The 24,463-nt window shown below is 41.6% G+C and overlaps 2 protein-coding genes across 12 annotated transcripts in view; both read left to right on the plus strand.

Annotated features, from left to right (window-relative positions):
• LOC135515994 (non-muscle caldesmon-like) overlaps nt 1-9,921 on the plus strand; it is a 58,226-nt gene extending 48,305 nt beyond the window's left edge. For 5 of the 9 annotated variants that reach the window (XM_064939917.1, XM_064939915.1, XM_064939921.1 and 2 more), the window contains 3 exons: nt 1,674-1,742; nt 5,160-5,196; nt 7,998-9,921. In XM_064939917.1, the coding sequence (XP_064795989.1) occupies nt 1,674-1,742; nt 5,160-5,196; nt 7,998-8,017 (126 nt within the window). In that variant the 3' untranslated portion in view covers nt 8,018-9,921. Of the gene's footprint in view, nt 1-1,673; nt 1,743-3,243; nt 3,310-5,159; nt 5,197-7,997 lie in introns of all 9 variants that reach the window. The other 4 variants (XR_010451885.1, XR_010451886.1, XM_064939918.1 and 1 more) reach the window with 4 other exon arrangements.
• A 5,844-nt stretch (nt 9,922-15,765) lies between these two features.
• LOC135515995 (troponin T, cardiac muscle-like) lies at nt 15,766-23,358 on the plus strand. Of its 3 annotated transcripts, XM_064939925.1 has the most exons (12): nt 15,766-15,780; nt 16,756-16,773; nt 17,133-17,150; nt 17,597-17,615; nt 17,729-17,792; nt 18,004-18,120; nt 19,641-19,718; nt 19,825-19,938; nt 20,069-20,181; nt 20,478-20,568; nt 21,639-21,676; nt 23,152-23,358. In XM_064939925.1, exons 5-12 carry the CDS (start codon nt 17,736-17,738, stop codon nt 23,189-23,191), a joined length of 648 nt encoding a protein of 215 aa, XP_064795997.1. In that variant the 5' UTR covers nt 15,766-15,780; nt 16,756-16,773; nt 17,133-17,150; nt 17,597-17,615; nt 17,729-17,735; the 3' UTR covers nt 23,192-23,358. The 3 variants fall into 3 exon arrangements, with proteins under 3 accessions (XP_064795997.1, XP_064795995.1, XP_064795996.1); XM_064939923.1 differs by having other exon boundaries at nt 20,478-23,358; XM_064939924.1 differs by lacking the exon at nt 16,756-16,773 and having other exon boundaries at nt 15,768-15,780; nt 20,478-23,358.
• The last annotated feature ends 1,105 nt before the right edge of the window (nt 23,359-24,463 follow it).

Consider the following 24,463-nt stretch of genomic DNA (forward strand, 5'->3'; position numbering starts at 1 on the left):
GAACTTTAACACCTTCTCACAAAGCAACAGTCTTGAATGATGCAGAGGTCGTTGATTCTGCTCGCCACAAGTCTTTAGCCACAAGTCTTTATGGCGGCAGGTAGCCGAGTGGTTAACAGCATTGGACCAGTAACCAAAATGTTGCTGGTTTGAATCCCTGAGCTGACTTGGTGAAAAAAATCTGTTGATGTCGCCTTGAACAAGGCAGTTAACCCTAACTGTTCCTGTAATTTGCTCTGGATAAGAGTGTCTGCTAAATGACTGAAATGTCGTGTCACACTGATGGAAACACAATAATGCAAGAGCTGACATTACCATAGAACTTCAAAACTCTGGGGCTCCCGAGTGGCGCAGCGGTCTAAGGCACTGCATCTCAGTGCTAGAGGCATCACTACAGACCCTGGTTTGATCCGTCGCTGTTTCACAACTGGCCGTGATCGGGAGTTCCATAGGGCGGAGCACAATTGGCCCAGCGCCGTCCGGGTTAGGGGACGGTTTGGCCCGGAGTAAGGCGTCATTGTAGAATAGAAATTTGTTCTTAACTGACTTGCCTAGTTAAACAAAGGTTAAGTTTAAAAAAAAATCTAAACACTGGTGGCCCACTGGTTTGGGTTAAGTCTCGATGGAAAAGCACTTCTAGAGTACTCCATAGGTATCTGTTCAAAAGTAGTGCATGGAATAGGGGTGCCATTCTGGACGCAACCCAGTCCTTTAATCTCTGTAGTCCTCTCCTGGACCATAATTTCAACTTCACACAGTGTTTATTTTAGGACGTTCATGCTACACCCAGACCTGTTTTCAAATAGGCGCAAAGTGTGAGGGCAGCACTAGAATGCAAACGTACATACAGTAGCCACTGCCATAACCTCTGTCGGAGTCATAGATCATGGCGGCGTAGTGATACACCATGTGGCCGCTAGAGGGCCGTTGCCATGGTGACGTGGTGTTGAGAAGAAGTAGTGCAGAAGGCCCGGGCATTGTGAGTGGTTTGGTGTGGCTGGTTATACGGTCGGTAACATGATACCTACTGCCAACCTTTGATGTGTAGCTTTTTAACCAGCTAAGAAACCCTGTGATTTTTACATGGACATTAAGTGACTTTCACTTAAATAATTGACATAAAAGACTTGATTGATGAATCATGATCGCTCTCGGATATAGATTCTGATATGGGTGACTGACTTGCTCTCTGGGAATGTTTGGTCTGGTCTGCCTCTGCCTGCTGACAAATGATGTCTTGAAATGACTGCAACATCTGTCTCCCTCTTATGGTTAAAAAGAGCATAACAGAATTGCATTTCTGAAATATTCTTTACTGACTGTCGCTCTTCTGTCTTCTTTCCTTTAGAAGCTTCTTCCATTCTTCAATCTGAAGTGACTGTTTCTCCTTTCCTCTCCTAGCTCAGCACCTCTCTGGGGTAATCCTTCTCTTTATCATCCCTCCTTCTTTCTGCAGGACTTCTCTTTCTGCCTCTTCTCCCATCCCTTTTCTCTGCACCTCAGGTATTACAACCCAATTGTTGACGCACTTCTGTTTCCTCAACTTAAAATACTGCAGCCATTGTTGGAATTGTGTGTCTTGAATGTGAGTTGACAGAGACTACAGACACTGATGCAAGGGTCCCCCCCCCTCTCTCTCTCCCTTTTTCCATCCCTCCTTTCTCTCTCTGCAGGACCTAAAGCCAGGAGATGTGACCAACAAGAGAAGTCTGTGGGAAAACAAGGGCACCTCCCCAGCCAAGGTATCCTGAACCACCTGACCTCTTCATAGTACACACACACACATACACTCTTGTAACCTAAAAGGGTTCTTCAGCTGTTCCCATAGGATAACCCTTTGAAGAACCCTTTTTGATTCCAGGGAGAACCTATTTGGTTCCAGATAGAACCTTTTTGGGTTCCATGTAGAACCCTTTTCACAAAGGGTTTCCTATGGGGACAGCCGAAGAACTCTTTTGGAACCCTTTTTTCGAAAGGGTTCATGTACATAAACACACACACCTGAAAACACACCTGAGTTTAGACCATGGCTAATGCCATGAAGAATGTACACTGAACAAAAATATTAACGCAACATGTAAAGTGTTGGTCCCATGTTTCATGAGCAGAAATAAAAGATACCAGAAATCTTCCATAAACAACAAAAAGCTTATTTCTCTCAAATTTTGTGCACAAATTTGTTTGCATCCCTGCTAGCGAGCATTTCTCCTTTGCTGCGATAATCCATCCACCTGACAGATGTGGTATATCAAGAAGCTGATTAAACAGCATTATCATTACACAGGTGCCCCTTGTGTTGGGGACAATAAAAGACCACTCTAAAATGTGCAGTTTTGTAACACAACACAATGCCACAAATGTCTCAAGTTTTGAGAGAGGGTGCATTTGGCATGCTGACTGCAGGAATGCCCACCAGAGCTGTTACTAGATAATGTAATGTTCATTTCTCTACCATAAGCCGCCACCAACGTCATTTTAGAGAATTTGGCAGTACTTCCAACTGTCATCACAACCGCAGACCACATGTATGGCATCGTGTGGGTGAGCAGTTTGCTGATGTCAACTTTGTGAACAGAGTGCCCATGGTGGCAGGGGGGGTTATGGTATGGGCAGGAATAAGCTACGGACAACGAACACTACTGCATTTTATGAATGGGAATTTAAATGCACACAAATACCGTGACGAGATCCTGAGGTATCTGTGACCAACAGATGCATTTCTGTATTCCCAGTCATGTGAAATCCATAGATTAGAGCCTAATTTATTTATTTCAATTCACTGATTTCCTCATATGAAGTGTAACTCTGTAAAATCTTTGAAATTCTTGCATGTTGCGTTTATATTTCTGTTAGTATAGTTACAGATGTCAAAACTGAGCAAAAATCCTAAAAAATAACTGGAATTTGTACCATCATCCTTTCTCACACAGCTGTGTCCCAAGTGGTACCCTACTCCCTACACAGAGCACTTATTTAAAAAAAGAAAATAATTTACTACAGCCTTATGAGCCTTGGTCTAAAGTAGTGCGCTACATAGGGAGTAGGGTTTCAATTAGGACACATATACAGTAAACTCTACAGTACATTCACATGTCACACAACAACAGTACACTTAAAAGTATACCTGGGGAGTGTTTTGAGGCCCTGTAGTATTCATCTGTTAGTTAATAATATCATATTATGTACATTTGCCAGCTAGGGGGATAACAACGGCTTGTTGCTTTGTCTTGTTTCTGTTTGAAGAGCTCTGAAGAAGAGCTCTCTTAGCTAGTTGACTTCACCGTTAACTAGTCTGGAAACCCTGGAGAGGTAAAGATGTTTTAAAGATGTCAACTTCACTGCACTAATATTATCACTGGAATGACCTCAGTCTACTATGATGTCAGGTCTTCTCTTTTATTGGTAATAATTCGCTCTGGCCTGGTCCCAGATCTGTTTGTAGCAATGACCATAGGAGTTGGAAAGGCAGCACAAGAAGATCTGGAACCAGGAAAGCTGCACTGTAAATATAAGTCAATGTTAAGGGCCATGTATTGTGCTATTGAAATATATAAACTTGCTGGTTCGAGCCCTGAATGCTGATTGGCTGACAGCTGTGGTATATCAGACCGTATACCACGGGTATGACAAAACATTTATTTTTACTGCTCTAATTACGTTGGTAACCAGTTTATAATAGCAATAAGGCAACTCAGGGTTTGTGGTATATGGCCAATATACCACGGCTAAGGGCTGTATCCAGGCACTCCGCGTTGTGTCGTAAATAAGAACAGCCCTGAGCAGTGGTATATTGGCCATATACCACACCCCCCCATGCCTTATTGCTTAAATATACTATACTATGGGTAATTAGTGTCTCAAGTGCCTTTCACAAAATGGCTGTTCTATATTGTTTTCCATCCTTTCATTTCTATTCCCCTCTTAGACACAACAGCAGCCACTCTTCCTGTATAGTCCTTTCTCTACTGTATATTTCAGTTCATGTTGTTGTAGAGGTACACTTCATTTTACACATAATACATACACTTGGCCTTGCTAGCAGAACCAATCCTTGCTACTGTATGTATGGATCCTTTTAACCACATCCTGAACAGGCAGTTGAAAGGACAGCTATTTCCAACCTCTACTGTGACCCTCACAATACAGGACCCCATGGCGCTCCAACGACCACAGTGTTGGCCACAACCCCACCAAGTGGCCTCCGCTATTTACTAGGATGATATTTCACCGATAAAAGACACAATAATTATATTTATTTATGGAATGGCTCTAAATTTGGCCCCTGGAGCAGAGAGGCTTGTGAAATAGGCCCTGGCATGCCTTGCTCTGCTGTCTCCCTATAGCGGAACACACAGACAGAGTACAGCAGCCTGCCAGCAGTGCAGTCCAATGTTGTGGCGAGCCACATAGAGCTGGAGGGGCACTAGACTACTGGTTAGTGCTGACGTAAACCAGGCGTGGCGCAGGGGAAGGTAGCGGGCTAGCGGTTATGAGCTGTGTTATTAACTAACCACAAATTGTGGTGATGTCAGGGGAGCTGTATGGGGGGATAGGGGACGTAGGAGCCTGATGGGCTTGGGATGAGTTCATGGGAGCGGGCGGGATATTAGTGGCAACCTATTCCCTATATAGTGCACTCCTTTTAAGGCTCTGGTCAAAAGTATTGCACCATATAGGGAATAGGATGCCATTTGGGACACAGTCAGGACAGTGTTACCACAGGGAACTATGGGAGACGTCGTCCACGAACCACTGCGACCGGGCTTTGCTGGATAGGCTTCGTGTGGCTGTGTGTTTGGGGATGTGAATGCAGGGTTTGGATGTGTTGGGCAGGATGTGAACCCTGTTCATGTTGTTTCCCCAAATCCCCCGTTTGGCTGGATTAAGCTTCATGGTTCATTACTGTGGCATTTGCACTCTGTCTCAAACCTCTCAACCGAAGGCCCTAAAAATAATGGAAATCCTACTCAATTGAACATCAACCCTTCCTTATTAATGTAGAAGAGGTACATTTGGTCGAACCACGGCCTGAGATCGAAAGGTTCCAGTGCACACAGCTTCTCTCAGGAAATGGCAGCGTTGACTAAATGGGCTGTTGAAGTGACTGCTACCTCAGAGGATTTATCTCTTGACTTATTTCTCCACCTATCTTCTCTCAGGTGACTGGCAGAGGGGAGAATAAATCTGTTGCCAACGGTGAGTCCATTCTCTTACCATTACCAACAGTTTTAAGCCTTAGGCTGAGGTCAAAGGTGACTGACTCTGTGTGTATCTGTGCCCATCTTGTTTGGGCCTATGCATGTCTTTGTATCTACGTTATTCATAAGTCTGTGCTCTACTGACAATACACACCCAGAGACGGTGAGGTTAAAGGGTTCTGCTCCATCTGAAAAGGGACAGGGAAAGGAGCCTGTTGTAATTTACCGTCGACCATGTGGCCCAGCAGCACCCATAACTCCCTTCCTTCCCCTCTGTAACACTATCGCCCCTGGGACCTGGCGTCAGCTGTAAATCATCTGTGTTTGCTGTTTGGCTCTCTGGCGATGGCGTTTTCAGATGCCACTTTCGCATTGTGTTCTATTTCCAAAGCGGCCCGCGCGCCACAACTCCTTTTGTCCCGGTAGAGAGAACTGTTTGACCTTCAGGGATGCCGGGCGTGTCTGTGTAATGTGTCGTTTTTCCAACCCCCCCCACCCCCACCCCCACCCCACCCCACCCACCCTCAACTCCCCTGCATCAACCCCGCTCGCCCCTCTGCTCCTTACTCCGACCTGGATTCTATTGTTGGGGTCGGACCTTCCAGGCTGTGAACAAATGAACAGCTGTTGGGTTGACACATTACTAGCTTGTGTGGTGGAAGATTATCACGCCATACACCTCATTTTGTCAGGGACTAGCAGAGGAGAGACAAACTCAATATAACAAGCTCACTTCACAGTTTAGGCACAGTGTGGCTCCATAGTTAGTGCTTTCTGAAAATCTTGACCCAAGACAATCTGTCTCTCTACTTTCATCCTAAATGTGTTAAAGTAGAGAGAGAGACACTTGAAATAGCTACACACATCCAATGTTTCTCGACACACACACACCTTGTATTCACCCCCCTCCTCTTTGTTGTCGCGCTGAGAGAAGGGCAAATGACAACATGACAGGCGTCAGTTAAATAAATGTCAGTAGAGACAGGTAGGCAGGCAGGGACCTCACAGGCATCTGACACCACATTGAGCAGCATGCAACAACCCCAGTCTCATGCAGAAAGGCCTGCCTAACTGTTCTTACTGAAGGCTCTAGTCATACTGCATAGACTTAACACCAGATCAAGATTGCCGCCAAGACAGAGGTCTCTTTAGCTGGCTAAATTTGACTGACTGTGGGTAAAGGCATAATGGTTTTGTCCTGAGGCGAGACATCCTAGATCTCTTTCTAATAGATATGTATGTGTGGGTGGGTGGATGGATGTGTGGATTTAACCCATCAGACATATAGTAGCAGTTAAACGTTTGAACACACCTACTCATTCAACTAGGAAATAGCACATATGGAATCCTGTAGTAACCAAAAAAGTATTTTATATTTGAGATTCTTCAAAGTAGCCACCCTTTGCCTTGATGACAGCTTTGCACACTCTTGGCATTCTCTCAACCAGCTTCACCTGGAATGCTTTTCCAACAGTCTTGAAGGAGTGCCCATATATGCTGAGCACTTGTTGGCTGCTTTTCCTTCACTCTGCGGTCCAACTCATCCCAAACCATCTCAATTGGGTTTGGGTCGGGTAATTGTGGAGGTCAGGTCATCTGATGCAGCACTCCATCACTCTCCTTCTTGGTCAAATATCCCTTACACAGCCTGGAGGTGTGTTGGGTCATTGTCCTGTTGAAAAACATCCCACTAAGAGCAAACCAGATGGGATGGCGTATCGCTGCAGAATGATGTGGTAGCCAAGCTGGTTAAGTGTGCCTTGAATTCAAAATAAATCATTGACCGTGTCACCAGCAAAGCACCCCCACACCATCACACCTCCTCCTCCGTGCTTAACGGTGGGAACCACACATGCGGAGATCATCCGTTCACCTAGTCTGCTTCTCACAAAGATACGGAGGTTGGAACCAAAAATCTCAAATTTGGATTCGTCAGACCAAAGGACAGATTTCCACCAGTCTAATGTCCATTGCTGTATTTCTTGGCCCAAGCAGGTCTCTTCTTTATTATTGGTGTCCTTTAGTAGTGGTTTCTTTGCAGCAATTCGACCATGAAGGCCTGATTCACGCAGTCTCCTCTGAACAATTGATGTTGAGATGCGTCTGTTACTTGAACTCTGTGAAGTATTTATTTGGGCTGCAATCTGAGGTGCAGTTCACTCTAATGAACTTATCCTCTGCAGCAGAGTTAAATCTGGGTCTTCCCTTCCTGTGGTGGTCCTCATGAGAGCCAGTTTCATCATAGGTTTTTGCAACTTTTCCATATTGACTGACTTTCATGTCTTAAAGTAATGGACTGTCGTTTCTCTTTGCTTATTTGAGCTGTTCTTACCATAATATGGACTTGGTCTTTTACCAAATAGGGCTATCTTCTGTATACCCACCCCTACCTTGTCACAACACAACTGATTGGCTCAAACGCATTAAGAAGGATATAAATTCCACAAATTAACTTTTAATTGAAATGCATTCCAGGTAACTACATCATGAACCTGATTGAGAGAATGCCAAGAGTGTGCTAAGCTGTCAAGGCAAAGGGTGGCTATGTTGAAGAATCTCAAATATAAAATATATTTTGATTTGTTTAACAATTATTTTTGCTTACTACATGATTCCATATGTGTTATTTAATAGTTTTGATGTCTTCACTATTATTCTACAATGTAGAAAATACTAAAAATAAAATCCTGGAATGAGTAGGTGTGTCCAAACTTTTGACTGGTACTGTAGGTTAGAGGTTAGAGTATTCAACCCTTAGATTTTGACTGTAGCTCTTATCGAGTTGTCTCTGTCCCTCAGCAGGTATGGGACACGAATGATACAACGAGCTTCTTCTGATGGCTGGTGGGGACCAAGACAATCCAAGACTCTTCCTTTTCTATGTATTATACCAAAACAAATATGACCACCACCCTGAGGGAACCCAAGGAATGGAGAGAAACAGGAGATTCTATTTAATAAGCACTGTACTGAAACGAACAGCCACCAACCATCTCGTCACATGACAGTGTAGTGCCTTCGCACAATGACTTACTATGATTTACTTTCACAACAAACAAACAAAAGAATATGCTGTGAAATTTGGATGTTTTGTGATATGGTCATTTGTTTTATATGTTATAAGCAAAAACTTACAGAAGATAAAAAACTGAATTGAAATTAGATATATTTCCCATGCGCTTTTCAGTACATGTGTAGTTTTGATATAGTAGAGAAATGTTTTTATATGAGGTGTCCAGTGCCACAATCATATCCGTGTTCCAAAGAGAGACGTCTCCCATCAATGCTCTGTCCATGTCGTCCATCTCACTTCTTTAAAAAAATTATATTTAAAGCAAAGCTTCACACACGGCTATTTTTTTCATGTTCACCAGTTCAGGAGAGAGATTATACGGACTCCGTAGATTTAGCTTATTTCACCTTTTTTTTTTGTCTTACCAATTGGTCTGAGTTAATATGTGTTAGCACATAAGTACACATCGTTATGAATATTATACTGTATCTTCTATTACAGCTTTATACTCAAGATTTGTTTCGCTTTTGTACTCTAAAATTGAGTGACTACCAACCGACAAGAGGCAATGAAAGGCAGTGCAAGCAACTAAAGGAAAGTTGTATATTAAAACGGCTATTATAACGTTTATTATCCTAGTTTCAATTTATTTATGTTTTTTTTAACGTGTTTTGTCATTGGCTGTCTTTGTAGCTTTTGTACTTGCTGCTTGAATCTCTAAATTCACTTTGTTAAACTTTCAAACAACCCATAATTCAGCAGGTGTACTTAAGGACTCTCTGACCCACAACATTCCACACCACTAAGCACGCCGCCGGGCTTATTCACATGCATGCTCCAATGGCTGCTATTCAGGAGGCTAAGGACCTCAGCTTTGTCAGTGAGTTTGTCTGAATATGGCAGGCCAGTTACACATTTATATACTATGCCTGTACCATGAGACGGCGATGGTTTAAGCCGTATGTCGCCTTGCCATTTAAGCCCAAATCCGATGTACTAACTATAGGACTCTGAAAGAAGGGAAAGTGCACATTTCGATTTTGACAATGGCAGAGGATTGAGTCCGTCAAAAGAAGACAGATTTTGTCTCCAGCCAACAATTGCGCTCTACGCTTGTTCTGGGTTTGAGTTTTCCTAAAAGTTCCGTAGTGGTATGTAAGGTCGTGTTTACAGCACAAATCCTTTACATGCAACGGTCTCAAGGCCTTGTTGTTGCGTGCACCGAATAAACTGTACCTTGCACGTTGCCAACTCAGTATGACTTCCGCTGTTTCTTTTTTTTTACCGTTTCATTATCGATGTTCTATGTTTCACGTTTCATTCTTTCATTTTGCATGACGTGCTTTGATAATATGGGTATTATATAGAGGTTAGCAGGGGCATTGTAAGATTGTTCTGTGTAAACCTTGACAATCACATTCCACGACTCCTTAGAAATACGAGCAATGGAGTCTGACCAAAATATCTAACATTATTTTACATTTCTGTTATTTCATATTTTGGTCATTTGCTTTTTTTGTCCGTTTTTAAATTGTATTTTATTTTATTTCAAACACCCTCATTTATTGTGTAGAGTTAACTATGCAAGGCACTCTGTCGTTTCAGATACAACTTTGTTATAGTAGTGGGTAGTTTCCTACAGAATGAATGTTATGAAATATTTGTACCGTTGACTCAACAACAGCAATAAAGAGATATAAATTGTTCCAATTTATTTTCTCTTTCTTTCTAACACTGAACTCACTATATCATTGACTACTTAGACAGCTTTACCTCCACCTATCTTGGAACTCAGAACCAAATGAATGTTAACAGTCTGTGTGAGTATGACATGACATGACTATAGCCCGATTAGATGAGCCACGGTTAAGACCTTGTTCCTGCTTTAATGGTTGAGATATAAATCAGGCTTCCTTTATCTCTAACAATAGACTTCACTGCCCTAACCAATCAGATATAAGAGGTGGTCACATGGGTGGCAGGGCTGCAATATGTGAGCATTAGAGTCTCATTGAAGTTGTCTGTTTCTGGATCTGAAAGAATAAGACAGGTCCATTTCTCTTTCCTGTGTGGTTTGGAGGTAAGGCTGTTGACTGTGACCCCTGACTTGACTGTAACAATGACACTTTGCTGGGATGCATGTGTGAATGAATGCCTGCTCTGGGGCTAGACTGCTGTTTTGTAACCCATGTAAATCTGGGCACGTGGAATAAATGTTTTCTGTGCAAGAAGGACCATATCATATTTTTGTTGTATTAAGAAATGCTGAACTAATACATTTCAGTCAATGCCAGAGAGAAACGTTTATGGATTCTGTTTCTTTGCGTCTGTTTGATTTGCTTCTCATGGCCCAGACTGGACCGAGACAGACAGTCAGTGGGCACTAAGCTAGTCTTCTGTAGGGGGAACTGGGTGTTAGCATGCTTTGGGCTTTGACTTAATGCTGGTTAATGCTGAAAGCGGCAACCGCAACATTCCTGCCACTGTCAAACCATTTTATTCCAGCACTCAAGCCAGGGCCCAATGCTGACCGCACACATTAAAGCAAAACACATTTAATTCCACAGGGAAACAAGTCTCATTGCCTGTGAATTCTCGGTGGATTTCAGTTAATACATTTTCAGACACAGCTCTTTAAACAGATGGTGTATATTCTACTTCACATCTCTCTTAGCTGGAGTTCTCTGTTGTAGCTATTTGGAGGTCGGACTGGGACACTATGTCCTCAACTGAGTTGAAGTCTGGTGTTGAAGAAATTCACTCTAGGCTAGTTACTTCCGTCCAAATGTATGTTATGTATAGGTGGGTGTCCCAAATACACTTCACTTGTAATGAACTGGCATGTAAGGTCAGAGGATGGGCATAGGGAAGGAGGGATGGTTGAGGTGAGGAGTAATGGTTTTCTAATCCAGCCCTCTAGGTTTGCTTCAGTTTTACCTTCATGGCAAATATGGTCAATGTTAAGATTGACTCCCATCTCCTCTGATAGATAGTAGATAGTTTCATAATGGGATCATTTTTGGAATGTAACGCATGTTGCTAAAAGCTGTGGAGTTGATGGGTGCTGTATGTACAGCTCTAGAGGGTTGGCCAGCCCGGTGTCCAAAATAGCTGGCCTTGACTGGCATGTTATTCATTGATTTACTGTGTGTGTGTGTGTGTGTGTGTGTGTGTGTGTGTGTGTGTGTGTGTGTGTGTGTGTGTGTGTGTGTGTGTGTGTGTGTGTGTGTGTGTGTGTGTGTGTGTGTGTGTAAGCATGTAGGCGCTCAATAAGCTCAGCCAACTTCATTGTCTGGAATAGCACCTAACACCTGCTGATGAACTGTGGTTTATTATTGTTAAAAATAACCCCTCTGTATATCAGCGGAGTGACTCTCGTTTTATGATCGGACAATTTATCTTTCAATGGAAAGTTGTCATCTCAAATGATTCATCCACACGATTGCATTCTTACATTTGTTAGTTAAATATAGAACTATATAACCTCATGAATCTGTTCCTGTCTGTAAAGTAATGATAACCTTCAGGTTGTCCATAAAATGCACCGTATCTGGTATGACAAGGCCATCAGCTTGAAATAATACGTTGGAGTTTAATTAATGCCAGTACATATTTGGGAGATATGTGCTATTCCTTAGCACCTGTCCAAAGTGTTCACCTGCTATTTCTAGAAGAGTGTAAACACATTTTAATACACTGATTTACGATTGGGGTGGCAGGGCAGTGGTTGTAAAAAATAAAATAAAGTTTAATTTACTGTTATCTGTTTGTCTTAAACTGGAAATTTATAAATAAAGTATTGGAAAGTAACAGTGCCTTTTAGTGCCTGGTGCAAAGAATGCTTAAATGTGGCCCTCAAAGTGTCCATTGCTGTCCCAGTCCCAGTGTAATGGTTAGTGTGTTATCCAGACATCAGGTTATCCTGCCCATAGAGAAGAGAGGAGAAGCCCTCCATGCCAAGAGGAAATGGCTGAGGATTAGTCTTGGAGCTGTTTAGAGCTGAGGGCCTCAGGGCAGCCAGTCCCAGTGGTGAAAGAACACCACATACAGACACTCAACTCAAACACATCAGACATTACTGTACTGTGTATCTCTATGTGCCGCAGATGAAAACGTCAATTGGCCTGAGTACATTTAGAATGGTCCCTATTCCTTATCTAGTGCACTAGAGCCCTGGTTAAAAGTAGTGCACTATATCAGGAGTAGGGTGCCATTTTAGACACAGCTTTGTGTGGGGAGGAAAGATTCAAAGGTTTCAATCTTTATCCAGTATTTTTGCCATCCATCCATGCCCCAGTTATTTCACCACTATATTCCTTCTCCTCGTGCTTATTTGTGTGAAACAGAAAACATCAGTACTCTTGTCTCTCATGTCCAGGTAATCCAATCTAAACATGGCAGATGAAGAAAATGAGTAAGTATGGCATATTTATCTTTTTCGTCTCAGAAACTATAGCCTACACTACAGAGTATTTAGTAATGACATTTTATTTCAAAACAATGTCTTCCAACAAAATGTCTCATGTTTTTTTTTTCTTTTCAGGGAAGAAGGTACAGTAAGACTTTGAGAATTGATTATTACTTTTTTGGCTAAATGAAATATGCTTCAAGACACTTTAAGCTGAGTGTACAAAACATTGGGAACACCTGCTCTTTCCATGTCATAGGCTGACCAGGTGAATCTAGGTGAAACCTATGATCCCTTATTGATGTCACCTGTTAAATCCTCTTCAATCAGTGAAGATGAAGGGGAGGAGACAGGTTAAAGAAGGATTTTTAAGCCTTGGTACAATTGAGACATATATTGTGTGTGTGCCATTCAGAGGGTGAATGAGCAAGACAAAATATCTAAGTGCCTTTAAGTGCCAGGCGCATCGGTTTGTGTGTGTCAAGAAATGCAATACTACTGGGTTTTTCACGCTCAACAATTTCCCATGTGTATCAAAAATGGTCCACCACCCAAATGACATCCAGCCAACTTAACACTACTGTGGGAAGCATTAGAGTTGACATGGGCCAGCATCCCTGTGGAATGCTTTCGACACCTTGTAGAGTCCATGCCCTAACGCATTGAGGTTGTTCTGAGTGCAAAAGGGGGTGCAACTCAATATTAGGATGGTGTTCTTAATGTTTTGTACACTAAATTGCACATATATCGCTAAGATTGGCTATATTGAAAATATATTGCTGAGCTGACTTAACCTGTGTCTGCGCAGTCGCAGAAACCCCCACAGAGGAAGGTAAAAGCTTTGTATGGCTTCGTACATTACTTAGACGTTGTTGGATTGAGTGCATGATAGATATACTGTAGCAAAAATAACTGTAACAAAAATGATTCATTATTTTTTTTTAAAGCATGCTTCGTGTACCTGATCAAAATAGACGTTAAACTAGATATTTTTAATGTGAAATTTCAAATGCTATGTCTACATTTGTCTCTCAAGATAAACATTTTTGAACGTGCATATCATTTGTATACTGGTTTCCTACCCTTCTGTCTTTGTGGTATATGCTTACATGGATATCCAATGTGTATGAGACTTATACCCTTTTCATGTGTCCTACTCCATATTCCATCCAATAGCTAAACACATGTTACACCATGCACTCTCCATTCCATAAACAGAATGTGTTGTTCACTCTAGAATGGTTTTCAATGTTCTGACAATGGTTGCATGAAATGTTTGTATGTACTGTATGGAAATGATACTGATACTGAATCCGATTCAAACAATTTGATCCAATCTGATCATTATGTATGAACATTTGTTTCATACCAGTTTGATGGTGTAATAAACAGTTTGCCTTGATCTTATCGTAGAAGTGGCCCTGACTACAGGTCAAGGATCAGATCACCATACACCAATTCTGAACCATAATCATTATTATCCTTAAACAATATCTGACCCTAGGTCAGTGGTTAGGGCTTCTACCAACTCATTGCCTTGTATGGAACCACTAATTCATCTTCTGTTCACTCATCAGTCGAGGTTGAAGTCCCGGCAGAGGAAGGTAAAGTGTCCCATGTGCTGTGAACTGCATGTATACAGATCCATAAATATAATAGTATTATCAATATATGCATATTGTACAGCTAGAGATTCACTTCATTGTTGAAATACTCTATATTTCTATGTCATACATACTAGTTTCATAGAATGCACTGTAACATTTTGGGTCTAGTCACTGGTACCTTCATTTCAGATGGCATACAGTATTCCTATAGTTAATGCTGCATTAATGATTTTGGCTGTATTAATTATGAACAAAACAATGCGCTTTAAGCCTTATTCATATGTCTGATGTCCTTACAATAGATGCTGCTCCTGCAGAGGAAGGTAATGCTTTTCAATGCTTCATATGTACAGATTCTGCATGCTAATATACATGTAATGTACCCCACATACAAGTTATATACTGTACAACAAATAAAAGATGTGGTATGAGCACAGTGTTTTTGTAGTCAATGAAGTTGAAAGCAATTGTCCCGCAGATATTCTGTAATGTATAACGTACATAATATCTCTCCTCACGGAGCTGCAAAATAATATTGGCTTCATAATCAGATCAAAGGCTGTATTTCTCTCTGCCTTATTGACTCTGCCTTAGTATAACAGTGGCTGACACTAAACAATCCTATGCTTTTAGCTATAACAGAAGCTGCCCCAGAACCTGTAGAAGGTACATTTTATCTTGGCTATTATTATTATTATTGGCTTAGTACCAAAAAAAAAAGTAATCATCCTTATCAAAGTGATAGTTAAGCGATGTATCTACTGTAGGTCTAAATGTGTAAAATAGCTGAACTATCCCTTTTTAAGTTATTTGCTTCACTCGTTGCAAATTCACTAATCAACGATATGACTTTACCACAGAACCTGCCCCTGCAGTTGTAGGTAAACCGTGTCATGGCTTGATATGCTTCTTGTTTTTGCACATTATTATTACTATTAGCGAATAATAACAATTGATCCACTTACTAATCCTTCGCTACCATTACCGTAGAGCCCACACCAGACGTAGAACCAGGTAATGCTTTCTTGTTTTTAACATTAAGTGTCATTGCTGCATATTAAGATGTACCCTAGCTACAGTTTCAATGTCAGACTTAAGTGTTTAGAGTAAAAGTATACCGGTGTTATTATTTTACCAACAGTATTTTGGCGTTATGTCGTGGAACATGTTTGTTTTGGTTGTCTTCTTTGCTTCAAGCTTTCCTCGCATACTAACATTGTATCTTCACCATAGAGCCAGAACCAGAGCCAGAGCCAGACGTAGAAGGTAAAGACCTGTTTTTGCTTTACCATGGTCTTTAGTTTCTAGTATAGATGTGCATTTGTGCTAATAGTACGCATTCGTTAATGCCAGTGAAGTAATCAAAGACACATGAGCAATAGGCATTGTATTAACGCAACATACAGTACATACTTATTTTCACAACACTGACTGAGTTATTTTTATTATTATATCAATTATAAAATGTATTATTTTTCTATTTCATATTTTTTACACTCAACTGATCCACTCCGCATTCTCTTATCCTTACAAAAGAGCCCACTGCAGTAGAAGGTAATTTTGATCTTTTACCTCGACATTACAACGTTTTCCCCTGCATGGCTTATACCTGCAGTAGTAACTTACTGCAGTAGTAATTTAATGTTTTAACTAGGCACGACAACAGTTTGCAGCTAATCTGGCCCACAGGTGCTGTCAAAGTCGCAACTAAATATTTTTGCACATTAATTGTTATAATTATTTGTTTCCTGCTTTATTAATTCATTCATGTGCCCTTGCAACAGAGCCCCCACCTGTTGTAGAAGGTAGAGCTTTTTTTGGGCTTCATTTTACAAATACGTACAGTGCATCATCTCATATTCTATTATTCGCTTCATGCTTTCCTATCTTTGCTAATCAGTCCGATGATGCTTTTATCACAGAGCCGTCCCCGCAGTAGTAGAAAGTAAAGCTTTTCTTGGCTTCGAATTCACTTAGTTTGAGCTGCATTTGATATCCCAGATGCATGTATGTTATAAGCTTTATTATAAACTGGGTGGTTCGAGCACTGAATGCTGATTGGCTGACAGCCATGGTATATCAGATGTATACCATGTGTAGACAAAACATGTTTTTTTTTTAATACTACTCTAATTACATTGGGAACCAGTTTATAATAGCAATAAAGCACCTCGGGTGTTTGTGGTATATTGCCAATATACCACGGCTAAGGCCTGTGTCCAGGCACTCCGCGCTGCGTTGTGCATAAGAACAGTCCTTAGCCGTGGTATATTGGCCATATACCACACCCCCTCGGGCCTTATTGCTTATATAGCACACCTTTCACTGGTACCATTTGTGCCACTTTAGCATACCCAGCTAACAAACATATCATACTGATTAACCCCCATTACTGACTAATGTGTACTGATTCAATATCAATAGACCTATAACAGCATGCGCTTTACAACGTCATATTCTCACACTTCACTGATGCACATTTCAGTCTTATCGACTACTAAACAAATCGTTCTCATGTCCCTCACATAGAAACGCCTGCAGAAGAAGGTACCTGTTATATGTTGTTTTTTGTCTTGTACAGAATGCATGAAGTGTACTCCCATAACTATAGACTGTGACGGTCTGCTGTGAATGTTCATTTGTATTCCTTAGTATCTAATACGTTGTGTTTCGTACCATTGACGCTGCCTGTCAGAACATTGAGCCATCACTATGTGATAATGCATTGGTTTTGGTTGCGTTAATACACACTTTCATACAGTAGGTTTCAATAGATAAGGCCTATCACTGAAATATCCTGCTGTAATAATCCAATGTGTTACCATAGTGTACTGTACATGGATGAGTCTTGTGTTGAAAGCTGTGTGTAATCATCCCTTCTTTTTCTGTATGTTTTTCACCAACAGCCAGTGGAGAGACTCAAGGTGAGTGTTATCTAGTTCTTTGTTACTATAGTTCTAGATCCATTCTTGTTCTCTGTAACTAGTTCTAGGTCTATTCTTGTTCTCTGTAGCCAGTTTAAGGTGTAGTGGTCAAGTTCTCTGTATGTATTTTGTATAGAATTTCAGAAAATCACTCTTAGAGTCATGTGTCTCAGTCTAAAATAAGTTATGTATTATTTTATTATTTTTGCGAAACAACAGACCATACTGAAGGCACAATTCACAACTGTTGAAACATTTCCAAAGCCATTTATGTTTTTTTTTAAAAACACTTCAAACCTTTGGATTTTTCTCAATTTGGTTAAGAGATATTTAAAAACATTTTGATTTTTACTAATCAGATTTAGAAAATAATCTATATTGAATTTGATCACTTCTTATTTCTACTTTGAAATAAATAAAATAGCCTTTTCTGTTGTGACTTACAGATTCCAAAGCCAAACCAAAGTAAGTGTTTGATTCTACTTCGGCCAACAACTTTCTCTTGTGGTTTGCCGTGTCACTGAATCAAAGTAATTAAACGGAGAGTATTTGATGGAATCATCTCTGATGTTTTTCAGAAGTTTTATGCCAAATGTTGCCCCTCCAAAGCTACCAGAGGGAGATGGTAAAGTCGATTTTGACGTGAGTGATGCAATCCTACCAGCTAGATTACCTGAATATAGCAATAAGAGTGCCCAACACACTATTCACTCTGTGTGTGTGTGTGTGTGTGTGTGTGTGTGTGTGTGTGTGTGTGTGTGTGTGTGTGTGTGTGTGTGTGTGTGTGTGTGTGTGTGTGTGTGTGTGTGTGTGTGTTTGTGTGTGCGTGTGCGTGGGTGTGTTTGTTTTACAGGACCTGCATAGGAAGCGTCAAGAGAAGGACATGGCTGAGCTGACCTCTTTGATTGAGTCTCACTTTGTCCAGAGGAAGAAAGATGAAGATGAGCTCATCAGTCTCGTCAACAGGATCGTAAGTACTCTACTGTAGCACTGCTGGAGCTCAAACACACACTGCTGGAACACTACATGGGCATGTTTAAAAAAATATATATATATTATTTTTTATTTCACCTTTATTTAACCAGGTAGGCAAGTTGAGAAGAAGTTCTCATTTACAATTGCGACCTGGCCAAGATAAAGCAAAGCAGTTCGACACATACAACGACACAGAGTTACACATAGAGTAAAACAAACATACAGTCAATAATACAGTAGAAACAAGTCTATATACGATGTGAGCAAATGAGGTGAGATAAGGGAGGTAAAGGCAAAAAAAAGGCCATGGTGGCAAAGTAAATACAATATAGCAAGTAAAACACTGGAATGGTAGATTTGCAGTGGAAGAATGTGCAAAGTAGAAATAAAAATAATGGGGTGCAAAGGAGCAAAATAAATAAATAAAATAAATACAAGTAGGGAAAGAGGTAGTTGTTTGGGCTAAATTATAGGTGGGCTATGTACAGGTGCAGTAATCTGTGAGCTGCTCTGACAGCTGGTGCTTAAAGCTAGTGAGGGAGATAAGTGTTTCCAGTTTCAGAGATTTTTGTAGTTCGTTCCAGTCATTGGCAGTAGAGAACTAGAAGGAGAGGCGGCCAAAGAAAGAATTGGTTTTGGGGGTGACCAGAGAGATATATCTGCGTGTGCTACAGGTGGGTGATGCTGTGGTGACCAGCGAGCTTAGATAAGGGGGGACTGACTTTACCTTGCAGGGTCTTGTAGATGACATGGAGCCAGTGGGTTTGGCGACGAGTATGAAGCAAGGGCCAGCCAACGAGAGCGTACAGATCGCAATGGTGGGTAGTATATGGGGCTTTGGTGACAAAAGGGATGGCACTGTGATAGACTGCATCCAATTTGTTGAGTAGGGTATTGGAGGCTATTTTGTAAATGACATCGCCGAAGTCGAGGATTGGTAGGATGGTCAGTTTTACAAGGGTATGTTTGGCAGCATGAGTGATGGATGCTTTGTTGCGAAATAGGAAGCCAATTCTAGATTTAACTTTGGATTGGAGATGTTTGATGTGGGTCTGGAAGGAGAGTTTACAGTCTAACCAGACACCTAGGTATTTGTAGTTGTCCACGTATTCTAAGTCCGAGCCGTCCAGAGTAGTGATGTTGGACAGGCGGGCAGGTGCAGGCAGCAATCGGTTGAAGAGCATGCATTTAGTTTTACTTGTATTGGAGGCCACGGAAGGAGAGTTGTAATGGCATTGAAGCTTGCCTGAAGGGTTGTTAACACGGTGTCCAAAGAAGGGCCAGATGTATACAGAATGGTGTCGTCTGCATAGAGGTGGATCAGAGATTTACCAGCAGCAAGAGCAACATCATTGATGTATACAGAGAAGAGAGTCGGTGTTGGTGAACATTCTGGTTGGCTCCCATAGCTTAAGCCCGGGCTCAGTGTGCCAACATAGTCTTGAGGTACACAGATGAATCAGGTTGGATACCTTACCTGTCACGGACTGTAACTGTGTGCGTGTGTGTGTGCAGGAGAAGCGTCGTACCGAGAGGGCAGAGCAGCAGAGGATTCGTGCTGAGCAAGAGAAAGAGAGGCAGGCCCGTCTAGCCGTGAGTCTCTCGTTGTGTAATGTTTCAATTGTGATGTCAAGGCCAACTGTGGCCCAAGTTGTTTCCTCCTCTTCTTTAACCTTCTGTTGCTCACTCCCCGACGCAGGAAGAGAAAGAGAGGAGGGAGCAAGATGAACAGCGTAGGAAGCACGATGATGACGCTAAGAAGAAGAAGGCCCTCACTACCATGACTCACACGTACGGTGGCATCCAACAGAAGGTTAGCGCTAGCTCCACACACACTCGCTCTCTCTCATGATTACAACATTTGCATCAGAGTTGCTGCCCCCTCGTGGTTATCTTGACACTTGCATGCCCTCTCGCTGTGCTGCGGTGATGTCCATCCACAGCAAGAGGGCAAGAAGGGAGCCAAGAAGCAGACTGAGAGAGAAAAGAAGAAGAAGATTCTGGCTGACAGAAGGAAGGCTCTGATCATCGACCATCTCAACGAGGACAAACTCAAGTATGATATATTTAATTACCCCGAAATACTCACAGGTCTTTGACTGAGTCCCAAATGGCACCCGGGCTCTGGTCAAAAGTTATGCACTTTTAAGGGAATAGGGTATCATTTCAGACACACACTGAAAGCTCTATTTCATTGTTGAAAGTATCTATTGTACAGGTTTATACATCGAAGAAAACATGAAATGCAGATGAATACACATAGTTTCTTAGAAAGTCTGCTGTGAAGGAGACCAAAAGTAGAACCTCATGCGCTGACTGAACGCTGGCTTCCCATTGGTTGTCGTCCTGCAGGGAGAAGGCCAATGAGCTGTGGCAGTGGATGATGGAGCTGGAGGCGGAGAAGTTCGACCTCAGCGAGAAACTGAAGAAGCAGAAATATGACGTAAGTGTTCTCACTCCGGTCCAAGCTATGGTGACAAAAACCCGTGGCTGTACTGTGCATGGTGATCCACAGGGTAAAAACAAGATCACTGGTCGTGCCTATGACATGACAGTAAAATACGGTGATGACTACAAGACTGTGATGTTTTACCTCAAATGGGTCTGGGTCTTTCTCATGTGTCCTGACCTCCATATCATCTCCTCTGTCATCCAATGACTGCATACCACAAGGGGCTGGTGAGGGGAGGACGGCTCATAATAAATGACGGGAGTGAATTGAGGAAAAATGTACTTACTTCAACTGTGATCGGGTTGTCTCACCTATCTCAAAACGAATGCACTGACTGTCTACGTCTCTCTGGATAAGAGGGTCTGCTAAGTGACTAAAATGTTCATGTAAAATGAATGGTATCAAACACATGGAAACCACGTGTTTGATACCGTTCCCTTTATTCCGTTCCAGCCATTCCTATGTGCCCGTCCTCCCCAATTCAGGGGCCACCAGCCGCCTGCGCTCTATAGCAAAGCATTACATGTGTCCCTTTACATGCTGTGAATGCAGTCTATTTCACAGAGTAACTTACACTCATGACATACAAAGCCGTTTAAACATATACATGCATAACATGCCACATCCCCTATTCTGAAACTGGTAGTGTTAATCCTACTGCCCAAGAGGACACCCTACGAGGGGCGCAGCTGTCTAAAACTCTGACTTGCTTCCAGATGAATGTTCTCCAGACCCGAATCAATGAGCAGCAGAAGTTGTGAGTAAAGGGCTGTGGGGGCGTCAACCTCACTGTTGTGTAGTCCGCTGTCAGTCGTTGTTGTCAGAGTGAGCGGTTTTTTATTTTACACTCGGGGCTCAGGGAAGCTCAACCGGGCGACCGGGTCAGGTCAGGTGGTGGACCACAGGTGAATGTTTTCAACCAAAGGTGAACCACACACTCAGACAGGTGGCGGTGTAGCCAGGCCGTGGCTCCAAACTGCAGGATCCCAGGTTTCCCTCCAGATTTCAGTCAGTGTGTTGTCTCAGTGCTTAGGCAGCCTCCACTGTGTGTCCCTTCACAGATCAATCAGCTTCTGGCCCGTGTCCAGGACCACCAGAGGTAAGTACCCAGAGCCACACTGGTCAGTTTCTTCTCTATTTAAAAGAGCCTGGGGGGCGTAAACCAACCAACAAATGATAATTAATGCTACTCATTAAATGAAAACATGAAATCAAGTTTTGGAATACTATCAAGACATTTGCAGTTGGGAACATTCAATGGAGTGTGTCTCAAAAGTCTAAAGAGGCTTCCTCTCTTCGTCTCCTCCCATTAATCGGTATTGATCTGAAGACACAGGGTATGTGAAAGCAACCTTTCCTGCTTTTTTTCATCAGTGCAGACGAAGGAACGGAGACAAGGAGAAGGAGCTAGTTTAGACTATTGAGATACACCCATTGACTGTTCACTGTCTTAACCCCAAGGCCTTTTAAAGTCACATGATCCTGCTTGAAGAGAACGAGCTCGGAGCATATGATCCAACCTGGGAGAAAACATTAGGATCATAGTGCTGCATCCTAATTTGACCAGTCTTTAGAGTGGCTCCTTCCATTCCATCCATCCCTCTCCATTCATCTAGAATAGACCCAAATAGTCTGGGAAGATCGTGATCCTAATCAACAGCCTACTATTGGCCCAAGAACATTGTTTCATCATCAAAACTGGCAGGAGATTATAGTCTTTGTAGGCTAAGGAACTTAGTTAAGTCATATGTATTGCAGTTCATACATTACATACCGTAATGCCTCCAAAAAATGACCTCTGGAAAAATGGGTTGACTCCTGTCCACTATTTTCTGATGGTAAGTTGAATTTTACATACAGGTATTGGCTGGCTATAGCTTTATAACTCATCTGTCAGGCTTGAGGAATGATAGATTGATAGCCTATAATAAATTATACATTTAAATGGTGCATTACGGGTGATATTCTAACTTCCAATTCAGTCAAATGTTCACTTAGTCATGCATTGATGTCCATGGGAAACTAAGAGTAAATGAGAGTTAGGATTTGGCCCTAAGAGAACAGCACGGTAAGACCGCTGAAGATAGGACACGATCGCCATGTCATTCATTCATCCTCGTCCTTCACTAACCCTCGGCCCTGTGTGTGAAAGTTCTGTCTTCCCTTTCATCCTGTGGTGTATGCCAACTCTCACAGAACTGTCTCTGTTTCCATTCCCAACCCCTCCTCCATCCCACACTCCCCCCTCTGTCATACATCAATCTCTAACTATCTCTAACTCATTCTTTCAAAACTACTCTTCCTCTCTGGTGCTGAAAATGTTTAGGATAGATTTGTTGAAGATGTTCCTGGTAGAACCTTTGAATATACATGTACTCGATATTTAAAATAGTTTGTTGGTCATGTGTATTCACTCACATTAGTATAATAATCGCTTGAGGAGCTTATCTCTTTCAGCTCTTAGTATACCTACGTGTATTGTTCCCAAGTATACCAATATAATAGCGCCACCTACTGGTCAGATAGAGTGACAGAGGTGTTTGACTGGTCTGTCAACGCTGTGTGGTTTCACAGTGCCAAAGGCAGAGGCAAGGCCAAGGCGGTCAGGAGGTAATGAGACCTGGCAGGATGAAGTCTTCTGGACTGAGACGCCAGACGATGACGGAGGATTGTTTTGTTCTTCTTGTTATCAGTGTACATGCAAATTACTATGGAAATGTACTGTTATCACGGTCGCTGTTTGCATGAAGCTAGAAACAATAAAGAGATGTTTGCTTTTGATTCCGTGTCTGGTTTGATTTTAATGAAAAATCTTTAAAGTGTTCATGAAAAGTCTTGAGGCTGAAAAAATGTACAAGACATACCCATTTGAAAATGCACGGACGACTGTTGTCGTCGCTTTGGATAAAAGCGTCTGCCAATTGGCATATATTATTATTACATAATGTACAATACTGTGGCTCCAGTAGTGCTAAAGCTTTCGTCTCATTTCCCTGAGGTCGTGAATTCTAATTTAGCTTGCTTCTCTCCCTCCAGTTCTGGCTCATAACTCATAACGTAAAGCGTTTTGAGCATCTGGAAAAAAGCGTTATATAAATCCAATCAATTATTATTATTAGACAAAGCAACAAGTTATTTAAATAAATGTATTTATTAACCACACGTAGAATACTACAGTACAACATAACACATTATTGCCTGCACAGTGCAATCCCTTACAGAAAAACCACATGATTTCGCATGTAGAAAATCACGATGTCGCATAAGAAATTTCACTTGACATCGTGTTTTTGGAACAGTACACGTGAAAACAAAAATGAGTTATGATATACACAGCGCTTTTAACGTAGTGTATTCAACTTAGATATTTGACACACATGATTACATTGTATATGTTTATTTATACAGTAATTATTATTGTGTCCTTACCTGGGATTTGAACAGCATTCCGATCTTCCTGCTACTCCACCATGTCTGTGTCAATATCTGATTTCACCCTGTATTCCTACACTTTGGGACTTAAAAGTAAATCTCAGCTTTGTTCAAAAATACACTCAAGAAAAACGATTATATTTATCGTAGTGATTCAGGAGTAACATTAAAGCAGAATAATATACCCCACCAACATTAGACAACTCTACAGAAAACCCTCAAATGGTCTGAAATACAATCAATGATGTGAAAATACTCTGATTAACTGATAACTAAAATAACAGTGCACATGGCACTCTTTTGCTAAGTGCTAAATTAATATATAAGTAATTAATATATAAGTAATGAATATACAGTGGGGCAAAAAAGTATTTAGTCAGCCACCAATTGTGCAAGTTCTCCCACTTAAAAAGATGAGAGGCCTGTGATTTTCACCATAGGTACACTTCAACTA

The sequence above is a fragment of the Oncorhynchus masou genome, chromosome 27, assembly GCF_036934945.1.
Source record: "Oncorhynchus masou masou isolate Uvic2021 chromosome 27, UVic_Omas_1.1, whole genome shotgun sequence".
Lineage (NCBI taxonomy): Eukaryota > Metazoa > Chordata > Actinopteri > Salmoniformes > Salmonidae > Oncorhynchus > Oncorhynchus masou.

Bases quoted from the DNA above. Each gene is read 5' to 3' on its own strand.
- LOC135515995 (XM_064939923.1), top strand. From the start codon at position 17,736: ATGCCAAATGTTGCCCCTCCAAAGCTACCAGAGGGAGATGGTAAAGTC. The intron at 17,793-18,003 runs GTGAGTGATGCA...TTTGTTTTACAG, and splicing joins ATGGTAAAGTCGATTTTGAC to GACCTGCATAGGAAGCGTCA. The intron at 18,121-19,640 runs GTAAGTACTCTA...GTGTGTGTGCAG, and splicing joins TCAGTCTCGTCAACAGGATC to GAGAAGCGTCGTACCGAGAG.